The following is a 19,732-nucleotide window of genomic DNA, read 5'->3' as shown; positions in this document are numbered from 1 at the left end:
AAAGATTTCAACTGAGTAATATGTAAATTTTAGATTTAAAGAAAATATTAGAAAATTTATGATTAAACATACTTAAAAATCTAGTTAATTTATAAAGTTTCTTATTTTTTAAGATTCTTGTTATCTATTATTTTTCAATATTATTAAATTATAATATATTTCACACAATTTAATTAAAAACAAATAAATAGTTCGACTAGTTATCCTACAAAACTTTGGAAGATGAAAGTAATCCTGGTTTCAACTTACACGAAAAAATAATTTAAAATAAAAAAAAAAAAAAAAATCGACGGTGAAGATGCCGAAAAGCTTAAAACTGGCAACCACAGATGCTTTCATGTTTTGGAATGCCAAGATTCATAATTGCATTTGAAGGAATGAACAATGAAATAAAATCATAAAGATTCATAAATAAGACATATACATCACTAATGATCTTTAGAATCATAGGGAAAATTTGATTTTCAAACAGTTATAAAATATCATAGACACTACAAAATGTAGTAAATGTCACTGGAATATTGTCATAGACAGACAAATAATGTAAAAAAGCATAGCTATTGGGTTTAGATTTAAAAGGCGTACCCATTCACCTGATAATTTTTCTAAGCTGATAAAAAAATATAATTTCCCGAAGCCAAAAATATGGTGAAAGTGACAGAGAGCTGAATTATGGAATTGATTACAATTTCCCAACATGATCACACATCTACAGGAGTTGTCCATACCTGGACATGGACGCAAAATATACAAGCACGCAGCTCCTCCTTCAAGGAAACTTTAAAAATAAAACTCATTTCATTTGCAGAAGTTCAACCATTTTCATTCGCACTAACCACTTCATTTGCAAAATCATTTAGACCACGTCAAGCCAAGTACTTGAACATGTTAGCATTATCTTTGTCTCTTTCCAAGTAGTCTCGAGAAATCAAATCTTCTATCCGCTTTTTAATAGCCTTGACGTCAGGCTGGACAATGAAATCCATATGGTAAAAAAAAATCAGGATTTGAGAGAAAAACATATAATATTATTATGTTTGAAGAATGGCTACATATATACCTTAAACATGCGACCCAACTGTTCAACACACTCCACGACTAATTGTTGGTAGCCCAAAACTTTCCGACTCTTCATAATACGCACAATTGAGGCATCGATAGCATATCTTCTGTCCTTATCAACATCCTCAATTACTTTCTTCTTCTCATCCACAGGAGGGAGAGGAATCTGCATACAGAATTTGTCAATTCCGCCCTAAAGTTCATAAATAAAAAAAAGGTCAAGATTAAAACACGTTTTAAATAAAATTATACCTTGATTCTTCTCATTTTGTCAGTAAATTTAGAATTAAATTCAAAATGATCAGTGGATGATATTGTTTTTGTATTTGGCTCCTTGATGAGAATCTTGTACTTGGCACACGACAAGGAATGAAGCAGTCTAATAACGTCATCGTCCGATAAGTTTAATTGAGTCATTATCTCTGAGTAACTCAGTCTATCTGACAAGTTAAAAAGCAGCAATGCTGAAGCCTATTAAGAAAGCGACAAAGAGAAATTGGGTCAGTTGAAAATATCCAAGATTCGATGCACGTCACAATTTGTAAATGAACAAGTGAAAAGTCATAATATTTATATAATTACATATAAATAAAGCAGGTAAGTAATATTACCTGGTAGGTTGTAACAATCAGTTCCACGGTTTTTGGCTCAAATTTCCCACTTATATTACAGGTACCCAAGGAATATATCCATGTAAGTTTTCTGTGCTTTGTTTTAGTTTGATAAAATTCTTTGAAAACTTCAACACACCTAATCTAAAAAAAAGGAAAAAAGAGATAGTTATTAATTATAACCAAAGTCTATAAAATATCGGTAATGTAGAATAAAAAACTGAGCACCAGATGCTTTATATCAAGAAGATCCAGATTACCATTTCTGCAGGAAGATTGAGATCAAAAGATTTGTAACTAGGCCAGAAGCCAGTAGTCAGAACCGTAACTGTCAAGTCTATACCAGGGTCTGCATTGGGATTATTGCTTAAATACTCCTCAAAACTCGTTTGATTCTCCTTCGCCAATGTCAAATCCGTAACCTGGTAAGAGATGGAAAGCATTTAAATTTTCTTGTCAACCATCCAAAAAAGTTCATCATAGTATTTCAGCTTATGTTTACAAAGAAGAGAAAAAGGCTGACCATTCCTTCCATCTTTGAGGTAAACTGTCCACCACATTGTTGCTTTAATTTTGTCAAAATACTTCTCTCGTGATCATCATTGGCACTCTTGTCAAAGAGAAGCCTTCGAGCAAGCTTCTTCCTGAAAGCAACAAAGCAAAAGCCCAGTATTAATATTATTTTTCAAAAATCTAACATAAACAAAAAGGAATTCAGACATTCATATATATGACATATCCACAGAAAAGAGCTTTAAATTAGACCTGAAAACTGCAGAAAAATTAGACCGGGTAGATAACTAGACACTCCAATGAGGATTGTTCTTACCTAAAACAATGTTGTACATTACAAAACAAACTAGGATATGTTTAGATTTCTACCATTAATTGTAGAGAAAAGGTCAGTCATTTTCTAGAATCTTAATCCAGAAAATATCTAATTTCTCATTATGTTGTAATGTGTTCAGATAAATTGATTAAAAAAAAAGTCTAGAGACATGAGTAAATATAAAACTAATATAAGTTTCGTTCTTGAATAGCTGCACTCCACTCTGTCTCTTCAAATCTTCACCCCGATCAATTTCAATTCAGATGCCTACTCATCTCAACTTTTAAGTCTTTTCAAAAATACACTTTAGTAAACATGAAATAAAGTACCAATTCTCCCTATAACTTAAAGTGCTACGTAAAGACCAATATTAGTTTTACATCTCTTAACGTGTCACAGCTTAAGCAAGGGCATTTTGGGCCTAAAAGGTGGGCTATGCCGAGATTAAACTAGAACAAGAGTATGACAAGGCTTGACTCCTAGCCATTTTATAATAGAGGGATTTGGTCTTATGTCAAGGACTAATTCCCAAACAATGAAGACTAAATATTGGTGGTATTGTATCTCTAGATATAAGGAAAACAGATTCTACATACACAGAGCACATTTAATTGCCAGACAACCAAGAAAGAGTGGAAGCAATTTTTATGATACAGTTATGAAATGAATATATAAACACTGGAGATAATCATTAGAAGGTAAAGATTGAAGCACCAGCCAAGCAATATAAGATCCCTTTTTGACAAAGATATCCAACCTAACAATCATTATAAAAAAACAATTATCTTCTCATTAATAAATTACCTATAGAATTCAGCAAACAAATCTTTGTCACTGATATATGCAAGCAGCTTCACCACCTGCAGATAGACCAAAACAAATCGCAATTTCAAAAGTCAGGACTGCATGTATCGTTCTTATTTACAGAAGTAAAAGTGGAACATCAAGAATGACACTAACCTTTTCTAGAGTCTCTTCAATTGCTTCATCACTTAATTTTTCACTTCCTCCTTTCTTAAGAATGTTATCACAGAAGGAGGCAAGCAGTTCTGCACTTGAACTTCCAGCAACACCTTTGTTGCAAAAGACCTCAAAAGCCTCTTTAAGAGCCTATATGATTAAAACATTCAGATTAGCAAGTACACATACCAATCCAACATAATTAAAGGCACTTCTATTCAAAACCTTGTGAAAAAGAGTGTGGTTCTGGAAACAATCATTCACATATGCCAGGTACTTGTCATGCAACTCGATCACTTTCCGAACAAAAACCTGAAGCAAGAAACTAATTTAAATTTTCACAACTTAAAAAAAAAAAGCAGTAAAATTAATAAACCTATTTTTTATCACCTGCTCTTGCAGACCAACAATATCCTTTTTTTCTGCCTGTACGTATTCTCATTTAAAAGGACAAAATAACTAGGTTAGAAACAAAATAGATTGCCCCAAAAGGTATGACATCAGTCACAACTAGAACAGTAAGAAAATACAAACGAAGCTATTAATAAATCATTTAGTCAGAAAGCAACTTCAAAATCTTGTCCAAAACCCCCCATTAACAATTTTGAACAGAAACTTCAATGAATCCATATTGAGATTGTATATTGAAAACTCAGAATGATAGTGCACAGTAATCTCTCTCCTCAATTGCTGCGATCAAGAAATTAAACCTCTCAGTCAGAAATAAGCAAAACTGCGGAATAGACCTTTTTGTTGCTAGCTGCATCTTCAGCCTGCTTCACCAATGCCATACCTTCAGTGGTAACATGCTGAGAAAAGGGAAACAGAAAGATAAGCAAGAGAGCAAGACAGAAAGGAGAACAAGAGAGCCAAAAATTGCCATAAAAGCGCAAAGATAGGTTCAACATGACCAACATGCCGAGAAAAGGGAAAGAGAAAGATAAGCAAGAGAGCAAGAAAGAAAGGAGAACAAGAGAGCCCAAAATTGGCATAAAAGCACAAAGATAGGTTCAACATGACCAACCAGCTTAAATATACTGGAAACAGGATCCAAGCCTCGAGGTATTTTAGAGAATAGCCTGAACATTCTTGACAAGTCTTCAACCTGAGCATTAAAGGAAACATGAGAACACTATATACTCTTGGTTAAAAAAAAAGTGTACATATAAGAAAATAAAGTTTCATAAGTACCTTGTCATCTCTAAGTAAAGCATGACATCCAGAATGCTCTTTCTCAAGCAGTTGGTTTGCATACACAGATAACAGCTCATGTTGAACTTTCTAAACAAAGAAATTTCCAGAAGAGCAAAAGAAAACACAAAAATTTCAGAAACTATAAAATGAGACGAGAGGAAACATTGTAATCATTAAAAAAATCCTCAAGAACAGACCTCTAATAACTTTGGTTCACTACTAGAGTGCAAGTAATGTGCAACCCTATCTTTCTCCCGTTTTAAGCACTCCTCAGCCTGTAATAAAAAACATAACACCAAAGGATCAAATAGAGACCAAAAAGTAATGTAAATTAAGAAACCAAGTTACAGTTAGCCTAAACAGGAAACCACACCTTGAGCATATAATCAGGACAAGAATCTTCAAGGATCCAGTTTGAAGCCTTTCGAGAATAATAAGCAGAAGTGTCTTTGAGCATGGCAGTTTCAAAATCATTCTCATAGTGATCCATTTGTCCCATTCCAATTTCAACAAATATGTCTAGTACATTCTTTAATAGAGCTCTATCAATCTGTTCTCCCTCACGTTCTTGATCAATCTTCATAAGCAAAAATACTTTAATTGATCTAAAATTTATTATAATCATAGAAAATCTAGCATACATAGGAAGAAAAACATACAAGTGAAATAACTGCATCTCTAACTTTCCCATTTACTTCCTTGTAAACCTGCAAATGATAAAACTCAAATTTATTTTGATGAAGTTGCATTAAATGAAACGAAAATAGTTGGAAAGACATCTAATCTGCACTAGCATCATGTCGTTTTTATAACATGTACAAGACTAGTTAATTGAAAGAACTAGTGCAGCAGAAATGTTTATTGCAACATCATTAGTTGCATTACCAAATCACGGAAGCAAGTCAGTCCAACTTCATTAAGGGGCGGAAGTGATCTCCGAGCAATAAAGTAGCGATCCAAATAGTGAAAGAACCGAGAAAGCCATCGAACCATAATTTTATGGTTTGCCCATCTCTTCACAAGTTCTCTCAACATAAATTCGTCATGCTTTTCTCTCAAAGAAGGCAATACCTGGACGAAAAGGAAAACAAGACAATTGACAAAATAAATAACAAGTACATTTCTTGAATAAAATCAAAAAATACAAGTATTTTTTATAATTGACATATTCGATAACCAAGAAATCCAATTTGCTGGTACAAAGATGAAGTTGCACAACCACCTGTTTGAGTAACATTTTGGATTCTCAAAATCAATTTTACACTGAGCATAATTGGTCTTGAGAGAAGTGAATAATTTGACGGTGGGTAATGGCTTTGCTTTTAATATATAAGTAAATAGGGTAGATTTGGGATGCTAGCTTTGCTGTTATTTTAAGTAAAGGATAAGAATAGCTTTCCTTTCACTATTTATTCCCATTCAAAGGTAGCCCGAAATGCAACTGATGGCTCCAGGTCAAGGATGTTTGCATTGAAGAGAAAAGAGACAAATGCGAGTTTAGCATTATTTATTCGGCCTTCAAACTTCCAAAGAGGAAAATGTGGTTTGTGTTTTGATCAGACAAAAAGGAAACAAATCCAGAGATCCCTCCCCCAAACAGTATCATTCCAGGGGTCAAAAAAGGGGTCTTAGCCTCTGATGCAACAGCATCCATAATTTGTTGCATCCCTAGGTGCAACAGCAAGCTACAACAGGCTTCCACAAAGCACCTCACAGCTGTAACACTGCTATATCGGCACTATAACAGACAACTGGCTACTATGGAGTACGCTAGTTAAAATTTTAAAATTTCAGACCTCTTACCTTCAACTTTCTTCCCATATTGAAGAGATAAACGTGACAAAGGCCACTTTTTTTTCATTCCAACCCTTTTAACTCTAACTTAATTATTCCCTTTCCAATGAACTGCATATCTATAAAACATCCTAACGAACATGGTTATCAAACTCTTGAGTACGAGTTTATTTTTCCAGACATAGCTTCTGAGTTAACTCGGAAGTAAACTCGTTTTCTGTGTAAACTCGGTAACCGACTGTTGTAAATTTAATAAAATGCATCAAAATTAATCACAATAATCCAAGTATTTATGTTTTACAATATTTATTTTTATGAACAATATAACTATAAATTTTATTTATTTAAAGTTATATAATTTTGTAGACTTATTTGAATTAAGATATTATTTATATAATTTTCTTTCATCTTCGAGTTTATTCGACTCTCACGGATTTACATAAACTCTCCTAACGAAGCTTGACCACCAAAGGAGTCTTTTCTGAGCAGGATAACCTCAGAAAATGCTGCTTCATTGTCTAACTAAGATAAGCGATCTGTGTTTTGACTGCATGCACCGCACGTCCTTTACCATCAAAAACTGGATGCGTGGTCGGTGGAGTTGCTATAACAAAGATTTATCACCCAGTCATGCTTCAGTCATCACGTGTCCTGTATTTACTCGTTTCTACAATTTGCTGGTTGCATTTAGGATTAAAATGTTCCAAAACATGATCCAATGGGTGATCAAACCACATTTTATACTTGCTTCAAAAAATTTGGGACATCCGCGATTTCTATAAGAACTGGACAATAAACTTTAGAAAAAGAAAGAAAATAAATGCATCGAAGTCCTATAAATGTACCAAAACAGTCAAGTGGTGTTTAAGCAACATATACCAATATCACTCCCGAAAAGTAAACGCGAATGGATATGACACTCCTAATTGTATTAAACTTGTAAGCAAGAACGGATAATAACCAAATAATACACAAGAAAGCCTATCCATGAACCCAAAATCAAATGAGAGTGTCACTAACCGTCGATACAATGTACTCTTCAAAAGACTCCCTATACTTGTCATAAAGTTGTTGGGAGTAGTCATGAGGAGGCTTCTGAGTACACATATTGTAAATGGTCCTGCGATACGAATCAAGAAAATACAGTGCTCAGATAAAAAAAGATATATATGTATATATATACAAATTAAAAAAAAAAAATCTCAAACAACCAAAAACAAAACAAACAAACAGTGCAAAGACGAATACGTATAAAGCATCATGTAGTCCTCGGAGCTGAATTGAGTCTCGGGCACGCCTTCCAGGATGTTCTTGAGTTTGGTGATGCCCTTCTGCATGAAATCCCATCCCTGTTCGAGGTCGATAGTCTTGCGCTCACTCATCGACATGATGCCAAACAAAAGCAGCGGAATCTGCAGTCGAACGTGAAATAGTGGCACACGCTAACTGAAATTGATAGGTATGGAGGTGGATGAGAGAAATCAATCGCCGCAAAGGGAGGAAGTATTTGCGGAACGAAACGGATTCGAAATGCGGAGAAGAAAAGCGGTGGCGATCGGGGTGGGAGATTGAGAGCGAGAGAGAGGTTGATTAAGGAGGAAGAGCGAAATCGGAAAGCGAACCCTAAAAACGGTTGGAGAAGGAGAAGAGGGGAAAAGGAAGGGTCGCAAGAACGGAGGAAGAAGAAGAAGAAGAAGAAGAAGAAGGCAGAAGCATTGATGGGAAAAGGAAAGGGAACACACGACCCCTCTCCCCCTTCAAAAAAATCCTTCTCGACCAAAAATTGCTCTTTCGGTGTCGGGTCTATTATTTAAATAACAATCCCTCTTGTTCTTTAGTAATCATTTATGCTTTATTCATAAATAACACCCTATTTTAATTCTACTTTTTTTTTTTCATTTATAGTATTTATCAACTTAATGGGATTAAATCATTCATTATATCAATTTATTCTGTTCATCGTTTCAAAAAATACTAGATTTTTTGGTTTAATTTTTTTTCTATATCAAAAGCATAATTATTATTGCTATTGCTATTTAGATTATAATATATATTATGTTATTTGAATCTTTTTTTGTTAAGATTGTGTTATTTGTTAACACATAGGTTGTCAAAGTGGTAAATTTTTTAAGGGATATAGAAAAGTAAATAAAGAAATTAGTATAGATATAATGAAGAAATTGATTTTTTTGTTGAACTTGGTTAATATTTCATTAAGGAAATTTAATTTAATATTAATGAATCATTAATTTATATAAATGTCACTTTTGAGATAATGAATTTATTCAATATGAATTCATTTTCTCAAACTTATTAATATTAAGTAATTTTCTTTGTAAGGATGTAGAAAAGAAAAACTAGAATAGTATAGTATAGTTAAGAAAATAAATATTTTTTAGCTTATTAAGTATTTCATTAAATTTAATATTAATGAGTCATTAAATTTAATATTAATGAGTCATTAAATTTATATTAATATTAATGAGTCATTAAAATTATATTAATATTAATGAGTCATTAAAATTATATAAGAGACGTATTATTGAGATAATGAATTTATAAATATTATTTTATATTATTGTATTCAATATAAAAATTAAACTCACAACTAAATTTAATAGTCTGTTTACGTTACAATTAAAAATTAAATAAGATGATAATTCATTAATTTAATATTAATGACTCGTTAAATGAGACCTAATATCATTCTTGAGAAAATAAATTGGTAGATTTTTTATATTATTTTTTTTAATGTAACACTCAAAGTCAGTTTAATTTAACAGTTTCTTTACTTTACAATTAGAACAATTAAAAAAAATGCTAACTCGTTAATTTAATATTTATGAGTAAATAAATTTATATAAGATATTTAATATCATTTTATATATGATGAAAAGTGTGACACCCGGGCACTGACGAAGGCGGGGAGTCATCGCCGGTGCAAAAAGCATGGTGCAGGGGCACAAATAAGGAGCGACTCTTGGCAGGCTTCCAGTGGAAGGGACACATGGAGAATCGAACATATACCAGAATGAGAGGGATCTGGAGACTCTATAGGTATGGGACTATAGATAGCTTAAAGGAATTGATTTGGCTACTCATGTCAACAAATGCATTTGCTTTTCGGTAGCCTAACTCATAAGAACTTCATGGTTAAGCATGCTTAGCCTAGAGTAATTATGGGATGGGTTATAAAAAGTATGTTGATGTGTGGGGACAATCAGCAGTCCCTGTAAGTTTTCGACATTACAAAAAGTATATTAATATATTATTTAATTTGATTCAAATCTCATTAGTCTTATATTTCTCAAATTTCTCTCTAAACCTAACAATTCTCCTATAAGATTTGACATGTTTGCAGTTTTATATACTTATGCAATTCAAAAAAAAATTGTTTTTTTGGTGAAAAAAACTATTTTACAGATAAATGGACTCATTTAGTTTTCATTAGTATAAAACAACATATTTAATTTGATATTTTACTTCTATGTATTTGTGTTTTTTTTGTAAAAAAATTATTACAGATTTGGTGTGATTCATCATACTTTGTATTTTTTATTTTATTTTTTAAAATAAATTTTCATATGATGTAAAAATAATTAATAAATTTTGGTATTTGATATTTCATAATTTTCATTAATATCTAACCTGAATTTATTTAGTTCAGAAAGTGAATATATTAACTTGGAGATTCAAGAAACTAATCTAAATATGTATCTGTACGTGATTTTTTCATTAAAACGTGATTGTTCAAGAAATTGACTGGTAATTCCTGACTATTAGGAGTTGATTAAATGGTTGATTTAATTTTACAGTGATTATATTTTCACAACATAGAAGGAAAAATATATATTATTGATTTATAAAGTTTTTGTCAAATGACTTTTTAGTATAATATCTTTTAGGTCTTGTTTACTTGAATAGATTTGAAGAGAATAATTGAGAGGATTTGAAGGTAATTTTTTCTGTTTATTTGAATAAATTTAGAGATAATAATAGATTTGAAAGTAAAATTTGTGAGAATTAGTGTAGGATTTAATTTATGTGACAGATTATCAAATTCTCTTAAATTCTTTTAATTACTCTCTGCAAATGAACAAGATCTTAAGAATTTTGGATGATGATTGAGGAATGTCTTTTTTTTTAAATGAAGAGTCTCATAGGTGGAGTGGATATTTAAGTAGGATTTAACAACTACTTCTAATTAGTAAAAAAATAAAAAATAAATTTTAAATATTTTATGACTTATGAGATAATTAACAACTATCCATTTGTAATCACATTTTAAGTTTTTATACGAAAATTTTTGTCATTTATATTATTCTTAACCGTGTGTATGAAGATTATTGATTTTTGTAATTGTTTTAGATCTTATACTTATTTTTAATCTAGTTAATATAATCTATATTTATGGTGTACACATTTATTTTATCCATAATAATATAATTGTTAACCGATTCGTTAGGACAATATTTAGAGTTTTTATGTAAAACTGTTTCAGTTTCAATTTTATTTTATTTTTATCTCTTTGTGTAACTTAAATCTATTCCTCCATCTTATTTCTTAGTTTTTTATTTCTTCCATTACATTTGTTATTGTTTTCTAAATACTTTTCATATATTTCTGTTTTTTCAAATTTTCATTTCTAAATATTCTGCGACATTCAATCCTAAAAAAAGAAAAGGAAAAAAATAAAAACTTGAAAGTGGAAAATGTTAAACCTTCACTAAGAAAATGTATAGCCACAAGATGTAAAGAAAAAAAAAACGAAAAAAAAAAAGAGAGAGTAAATTTTCAGTTGGTTGTGTTTTAAAATTAAAATTAAAAATTTACTTAAAATTATATTATTTTTTATATGAGGAGTCAGGTGTAATATTTGCATTAATTTATTATTTAAATTCACGATCAAATTTTATGTTTTGGGTGGCATGATATTTTAAAAAGCGGTTAGTTTTCAAAATTTTCAAATTTAAACAATTTTGGTTCAACATATATTATTTAAATGTTAACACAAAATATTAAAAACATTTTATGTGATAATCATATTAAAACTTATGATTAATAAGATCATTAATATTTTACGTAAATAAATAAATAACATTGTTATTATTTATGAAGATGCTAAGACTTCCTGTTATAGTTTGAAAAACATTTTAACAATGGTTTAAAACTGCTTACTTTTGCAAAATTGGAGAAGAAAGTACTTTAAAACTTTTAGGGAGACTCTATTAAACATCACAAAGCCTAAAAGTGTATGTAAATCTTAAAATAATTATAATTTACTATAAGTTCAAATTATGTATAATTTTATCGGTTAAATACATTTTCCTCCTTTAAAAGTATATTAAATAATATTTAATTTTTTTATAATTTTAAAATTCACACTTACATTTTTATTAATTTTCAATCAAATATTAGTCTTAACAAATTAGTTAATAATTATATCATTAAAGGTAAAACAGAAAAAATAAATATAAAAACCAAATAGGTATACTTTCTTTATATTATACTGAAATAAAGAAACTTTAGCCTATTTTTAAATATTTATAGATTGATTAAGTTACATGTTTAAATTAATTAATTTAGTAATATATATAAATTAATTAAGTTAATATATAAAATAAAAGTAATAGAATAATAAAAAGTATGTGAAGGTAGCCATAGAAATTACTGTTATAATGAAGAAACTAAAAGGAAAAAAAATATGTAATGTTTCGGTGTTAGAGCCCGAGACCGAACTGACCCACTGGTCTTGCTCCCGATCGTCCGACTTGTTCGTCTTAACGATATTCTTTGGGGGATCAACCGAGAGGTCCTGCAAAAAGAACACTCCGACGCTCAAGTCAGATAGTAGATCAGTTAACTAGACCAGTTTAGATTAGATTCAAGATCACTTTATCTGTGTTGTTCCTATTTATAGTCTGCGTATTCGTAACTGACCATTAATTTCATTGATTTGCTATGCCTTCTGTTACACCTCCATCAAAGCCCATCAATGCTTCTGCAGCCCCACATCCGCTTGATCCACACCGTTCGGCCCTAGGTCGCCTTCGCTCCCCAAAACCTCGGCAGCCGGCCCGACCGGGTTTCCTCCACCGCGCTCGATCCGACCGACTCGACCGACCCTCCTCCACTACATGTAACAATTTTTTTTACAAGAACTATTAATATAATTATGGATTTTCACCTAAATTGCTTTGAAAGTCTATTATCTATTCAAATTGTGAGAAGGTGACTTTACTTGAGAGTCAAAGAAAGATATCAAGTACTCATATTCATATATTTTTTTGCAAGTAAAATTTTTGAGGTCAAAATTTTTTGCTGTTAAGTGAATGTGAAAATCTAAAATATTGTATTTTAGGAATAACAATGTTTTAAAATAATGAGATTGCATTACTTTAATGATAAAATGCTTAAATTTAAATAAAAATCTCATAAGAGGGTCTTTTTAACTTAAAAACATTTTATCTCTCTAAAACCAAATTTTTATAATTTTTTCAGTTCTCTTAACTCGTTGGTCATCTCTTTGAAGATTGAAGATGGATTGATCCCTTTAACGAACTCTCGTTTTATATTTAATCAACTTTCTTAGTTGTGTAAGTAATCTTTTACTTATTTTTCTTGTGGATCATCCTTATCTTTGCTTGGATGTGACCCTTCTTTGGTTACATGTGAGGTTTTAAGCTTCTTTGCGAGCCTCTCTTGACCAGTGATCATAATGGTATGATTTGATCATGTTTGTTATGTTTTTACGTGTATATGGAACATCTTATAGTGTGTTTGTTGTCTTAAAAGCTTTGGAGTTGTTCTAACAAGGTAAAGAAATCTAGTCTTGATTCATGTTATGTGAGTTTTAACAATTGGATATTCTTCATGTTGTTGCTTTATTTTATATTGGAGATGAAATTGGATTGTTTATAATGAATCTAATTTGGTGTGTATGGTTTACTTGACTTGTATGGTTTGAATGATTGTTTCATACTTAATATTTTGATTGATTTTGTATTGATTAAGAGAATTATAATTTGAGTAGTATAGCAAATTGGTATGAGCCCCAATGTTTTAAAATTGTTTTGTGAGGGGTTTGGCCCTGAGTTTCTTCTTTAACAGTTTGAGATAGATTCATTATGAACCTTATGTATATTTATAATTTTGATTTTTTTATTAAAGTGAAAATGTTGTTGTGAGCATGTATGGTGATGACATTGTTTAAGAAATTTCAAGGGAAAATTCTTTGTGATAGTAACTATTTGAGCATTGACATATTTGATTTAGTGATAATCACTCACTCAAATATAGTAAAGAGAGTTATGTGGTGAGACTTTCAGGAGGTCCTAGTCAATGGACTTGTTTGGTCTTAAATGCAAAGAGAATTAACCATATGTGTGGTAAGTGATAATCCCTTTGATTATGATTACAAATCATAAATACCACTACAAGTGTCTCTTAGTGAATTCCAAGAACATTATTCGAATAGCCGAGTTTAGTATCAACTGTTTGTGTGTATTTATGTTATTCATTATATTTTATTCATGCTTAGTTTGTATTTTATATGACCTAACTTTTTTTTGTTTAAAAAAAACTCATATCATCTATAGTTTGGTCTCTCTGTATATAATGGTTATTATTTTGGATAACTATATTAACATTATATAGGTTCATCTTATTTGCTTTATCAATTTTATAATGTTTTATTTAATAATAATTGGATAAACAATTGGGTGTCATTTATTTTTCTTCTTTAATTGATTTATATTTTATTTTAAAATTAAATATGTTTTTTGTCTCTCAAGAAAATTGAAATTAGTCCCTTGAAACTTTAAATCATTTTGTCTTTAAAATGAATTTAATCATTTTAACCAAATTTTGTTAAGTTTATTTAATGTTTCTAAACAATTCAAATATTATAATGAAAGAGCATAATGCATATATATTTTCTCAACTTTTATTCTTTTCGTCTTTGTCAAATACCACAACATTAACTATTTTCTTAAATGACAAAAAAATAAAATAAACAAAATTTCCCTACATGAATCATTCTCCTTTATTCCACTAACAAAAAAATATAATATTTTTGTAATTATTTAAATTATAATTAATAAATAAAATTTAATAAAATTATTGTATTTATAAATTTTGTAATAAATTGTAAGTAATAAAATTATCGTATTTAAAGTTGTTAATACTGAATTATCAAATTATAATAAAATAATATTTATATTACGTTAAAATTGTAAGACTCGAGAAATTCAAATGTAATAAGATAATGGTGTTAATATTATTAAATGTTTTCTTTTTATGAAAAGTGTGTTTCCACGAGATGTTGTGTAATTCAATTGGTAAAAGCTTTTTGTGGTGAACCTGTGGTTTTGTGTTCAAACCCTGCAACGTTGGATAAAGAAATATCTAAAACTGAATGAATGAGTTTTTAATATCTAAAATTGAATGAATGAGTAGTTTCTTTTCCTAAAAGCAAGGATTAGTGAGAGGTTTCAGATTAGCTTAGAAAAAAGGGTAATATGAGAATTCTTTGGTTGCATGGAAAAGAACTAGTAGTAAGAATTGAGAATTGAGGAAGAAGAACAGTGAACTTTGGTTTAAAGAGTAAAAAACTTGGATTGTGGTGTAGAAGCACGACAACGTCAAACCACCCAATGATTTAAAAAGGTAAGGGAAGCTAACCATGATTTTGTGTTGTTTTCTTGTGCTTGTCCTTCCGTTGTAGTCTATGCATGCTCTGTATCAATGGCCATTGCTGCTTGGTCCATATATGATGAATGCTGTGATATATAACTGCATAAGCCTATGATATACCATTAGTGTAAAATTGGGTGATACAGTTTCTACATATAAGATTTGATGATGATGCACTCTGCCATATATGTAAGTATATATATTACATAGTAAGTCTAAAAATTTAATCCTTCCATTATTAGAGTTTCGCATAGTAGTGTTTGAGTTTACTATTGTGGTGGAATTTGTCCGTATGCATTGTATGATGTTACTTTGTTTGAGTGGTGAAAAAAAATGCGACGAGGGTAGTAAATGACAATGAATATAGGCTAAGAGGCTCTGAAGTAATAGTACTAAGATGGATAATGTAGGATATGGTTATTGAATCACTAGCATTGGGTATTTGTTTTGGACTGAGAGTATTTTTTTGTCTAGTAGTTTTAACATGCTATAGTAGGCTTGTTGTGATAAACGTTTTAGGATATGAGAGTGAGAAACTATTGGGAAAATATTTTGGAGGATAGAATGAAAAGTTCTTCCAAGTACAAAAATCATATTTTATGACGTACAAAAATGAGATATGACGTACATAGTTTTGTACGTTATAATAGGTCTACATATTTTATGACGTAGCAAAAATTTACGTCATCTGAACATATTATGACATAGTTTATAAAATCAATCCATTTTTCTTTATACGAATATTGGAGAAAATTGTTTCGAATTGATATTGAGTAATATTATCTATGTTCACATTGATTAGAGTTATTTCTTTTTTTTATCATAATTTTTTAGATTTTACTGCCGTTTTTTATGGATATCAACTTAAAATTTGTGCTGACTCCGAAGAAGAAGAAAGAATGTCAAGAAGAAATAATGTCAAGAAGTTTATAAAAAAAGAAATAATTATAATGAATGTAAACCTAGATAATTTTCTCCAATATTCATATAAAAAAATAGACTGATTTTTGAAACTGCATCATAATATATTCAGGCTATCATGACGTAAATTTTTGTTACGTCATAAAATGTGTTGACTTATTAGAACGTACAAAACTATGTACGTCATAGTTCGTTTTTGTACGTCATAAAATCTTATTTTTGTACTAGTAAAATTTAGTCAGTTCTTTTGGGTTGTACTGTTACTTGTGTTTTTTTCTTATATATACCAATACACACATATTTTCTCTGTATTGTGTGGCATGTTTTACATGATGTGTTTTTTAAGAGTGTTATATACTCCTGTAGTAAAAGTTGCATTAAGAGGCTTTAACGTGATCTTGTAGTGAGGTATTTTATTCTATTGGAGTTTTCTCCAAACACCAGGATTATCCTACATCAAAATAGGATATATAAATTGAAGCCAAAACAAATCGCCGTTTTTGAATGATATAGAACTTATTTTGTATTGTCGTCGAATGCATACAGTGAGCTTATATGGAAATCTATGACAGTTAATGCATAATAGGTTTGTAGTGTAAAAGTAGTTGTTTATCAGTTGGGTTATTTGGATGCTACTGAAAAATACACGTGAATGATTAGTTTTGATATGATCTTTTACTATTTTAAATGATATTATATCATGTAAGTTATAAATGATATTAAATTAAATAAGTTTATAAAAGTATTATATTAAATAAATTTAAGAATGATATTTTATTGTTTAAGAGGTTTTATTAGTTGAAATTATGAATGTTATTTTATTAGGTGGTACAGCAGACATGTTAACGTAACAGAGGTTGTTACGTAGTTTCTTTTTGTTCTTTACGTTCTATAACGTTTGAGTATTAATGGGGAATAAAGTGTATTTAGGTGTAGTAACGTTTATACAGGTTGTATATTGATAAGCAAGAACAAAATTTGCTAATTTAGAAACTTTTGCATAGGTGCGTGAGTACGAGTTAGGGTATCGATTATTCGTTTTGATATTTTATATGACTTTGGCTGTAATAGAATATTATGAGTTTTGACAGAAATACATATTAGTCGTGTCGGTGTAAAAATCGAGGTAAGACCTTTCCTCTTTTGATAGAGTAGAAAGGTAGGTCTCTTTGTCTATATGAGGCAGTAGAAGAGACAATGTTCGAGTGTCACTCTTTCCTCTTTTGAGAGGGTAGAAAGGATAGGATGTCTCGCCCATAGGTTTTCCAATCAAGCTGAGTATAGTGTCCGTTGTGAAAGTAGCGGAGTTTTTACTCATAATTCTTGAGAAGCAGGAGAGATAGATATGGAGGATGACTCGAATTGTACTGTTATGGTAAATATGTTTCATATAGTAAAGTACAAAAGGACAACATGTGTCTTTTTGGATTTATTTTCTTATGGTATACTTGATTAAAAGTGCATATGTTAATAATGTTACTTTGTTGACTAACAATTGATGTGATGAAGTTTTTATTAGATGTTGAATATGATAGCTTACCCTTATTATTTGTATGTGAATGCAAAAATGTATAATTTATGTTGTTGTACGGGAGCAGACATTAATACATATATTCCAGTTGATCATTACAATATGGGAAGGATTTCTTTTATTTTACTTTCGAACATTTTCAGTTAATTTTATTTATTTGTTTTTGGAAATTGAATTAGAAGTTAAAAGTTTTTTCTAAAAGTCCTTTTAATTGGATTTTAATGGACTGTTATTTAATTCTTTTAAGTTATTTGCAAAAAAAAATTATTAACTCGTGATATTCTAAAAATCGGAATGTTAAAAAATTATTGTAAAAAAAAATTGTATTAACATATTATTATCTTATTTGATTAAGACAAAATACTTGGTTAACTAGCATGTTAAAAGGAAGACTTTACATTTGATATTGGGAGAATTGGATTATTTTTTTTTTATTTTTTGGGTAAGCTATTTTTTAAGTTTGTGCTTTTCATATTTTTTTCAAAGACAGATGAGTGACGTATTCTGAATACTTGATCAACTTCTATTTGGAATTTCTTAGATTATTGTCTCTTTCTTTTATTTAAACTTAATTAACTTCTTCTAATTATGCTTAGGACAAAATGCCTAAAGGAACCCAATGACAATGAAATAAATGAGTTAGATTTATAAAAGAATAATTATACAATTAAAACGCATAAAACAATTACTATTTAGAGATTAAAAAATTATGTAATGAGACAAAAGACTTGTAGGCTCATAATGAGATTAATCACATCATTCATATTACTTCTCCAGATAAATAATCATATACTATTAATTTCAATAATAATATTATTTAATAGTAAAATAACTAAATAAATTAATCCCCAAAGAAAATTAATAAACGAATACATAATATTACATTATTTTGGACTTAACGTCAACTATACTTTAAATTATTTGACGGACTTAAAATCAATATTTACAAAATATAATATGATGAATATAAGTGATATTTATGAATATAATAAATATGAATAATTATGAAATGAGTATTTATAAAGAGGAATATTAGTCCTATTTATAAGATTATACATGTAATATATATTGGATTAGGTAGAAACATTAATAAGATTGTTTATATATTTTGGATTAGGTAGAAACATTAATAAGATTCTTTTATTTTATTTTAAAAAAATATTGATTAAAGTTTAAATAATAATTTAAGAAAATTTAAAATTAAAGTTTTAAATCGGAAAATTATAAACAAAAAATAAAAAATAATAATTTTACTAGAGAAAATAAGTATGGAAAAAGATGTAAACTTATTTAAGAATTATGTAAGATGTAATTATTTTTTATTAAAAATATAAATGACATGAATATTTATTTTAAACATGGAATTATAAAGGTTTCATTTTGATATAATATCATTCGAAATAAATGAATTTTTCTTTAGAAAAACATTTGATTTTATCACTATCCTATTAAAAATATATTGGCCTGACACACCGCACTACCAAAATCGTTACTAGAAATTAAATAGTATGAATCTTTTACTTTCAGCACCTCACAATTTCTTCTGTGTATCCAAGATTTTTTTTTTTTTTTGAAAAAGACCATTACCCTCCACAAAAGTGATTTTTAAATTATATATTTTGGAAAATTTTGCGAACAAGCTTTTAGGAATTTTTGAAACATGATTTCTGAAAAGAGATTTCCATAATAGAATTTCTTAAACAATTTTTGAAATAAGTTTTTCATAACTGAATTTCCGGGATATATAAAATACATATCGGAATAAAGTTTTTTTTGAATGAAATTTTCGGAACAAATTTTCAAAAACACATATAATGTTTTTCGGAATGGGTTTTTCGTAACACTCTTCTTACATCAAATATATTTTGAATTTTCTTTTGAAACACATGAAATATTTTTTGAAATAAATTTCTGAAATAAGTTTTTTTTTTTTTTTACATTTTTTCCCTGATGGTGTGCTATGCTGTAATGATAAAAAGTGTTGTCTTCTTCTAATGTTTTGAAAATGAAGTTAGTAATTACGAGAATACAGAAAGCAATAACCGAAAAATAATCCAAATGCAAGAAACTTGGATAATGCAGAAGATTATGAGAGTTTCTTCGTGCATTCCCATGATTTCTTCTTGCAGTCTCGTA

The 19,732-nt window shown here is 29.4% G+C and overlaps 1 protein-coding gene across 1 annotated transcript; it reads right to left on the bottom strand.

Annotated features, from left to right (window-relative positions):
* Positions 1–432: 432 nt before the first annotated feature.
* Positions 433–8,251, bottom strand: LOC106768610 (cullin-1). Its single transcript, XM_014653849.2, has 19 exons — positions 7,699–8,251; positions 7,471–7,570; positions 5,542–5,727; positions 5,316–5,363; positions 5,030–5,233; positions 4,854–4,931; positions 4,654–4,743; positions 4,487–4,567; positions 4,209–4,271; positions 3,853–3,888; positions 3,688–3,774; positions 3,463–3,612; positions 3,307–3,362; positions 2,197–2,317; positions 1,934–2,095; positions 1,674–1,817; positions 1,315–1,533; positions 1,061–1,228; positions 433–968 (listed from the first exon to the last, which is right to left on the bottom strand). The coding sequence occupies exons 1-19, from the start codon at positions 7,836–7,838 to the stop codon at positions 867–869; spliced, it is 2,235 nt and encodes a 744-aa protein (XP_014509335.1). The 5' UTR covers positions 7,839–8,251; the 3' UTR covers positions 433–866.
* Between the last annotated feature and the right edge of the window lie 11,481 nt (positions 8,252–19,732).

This window comes from Vigna radiata, chromosome 7, assembly GCF_000741045.1.
Source record: "Vigna radiata var. radiata cultivar VC1973A chromosome 7, Vradiata_ver6, whole genome shotgun sequence".
Taxonomy (NCBI): Eukaryota; Viridiplantae; Streptophyta; class Magnoliopsida; order Fabales; family Fabaceae; genus Vigna; species Vigna radiata.
The sequence above is the reverse complement of the archived record's forward strand: the minus strand, read 5'-3'. Positions and strand labels throughout refer to the sequence as shown.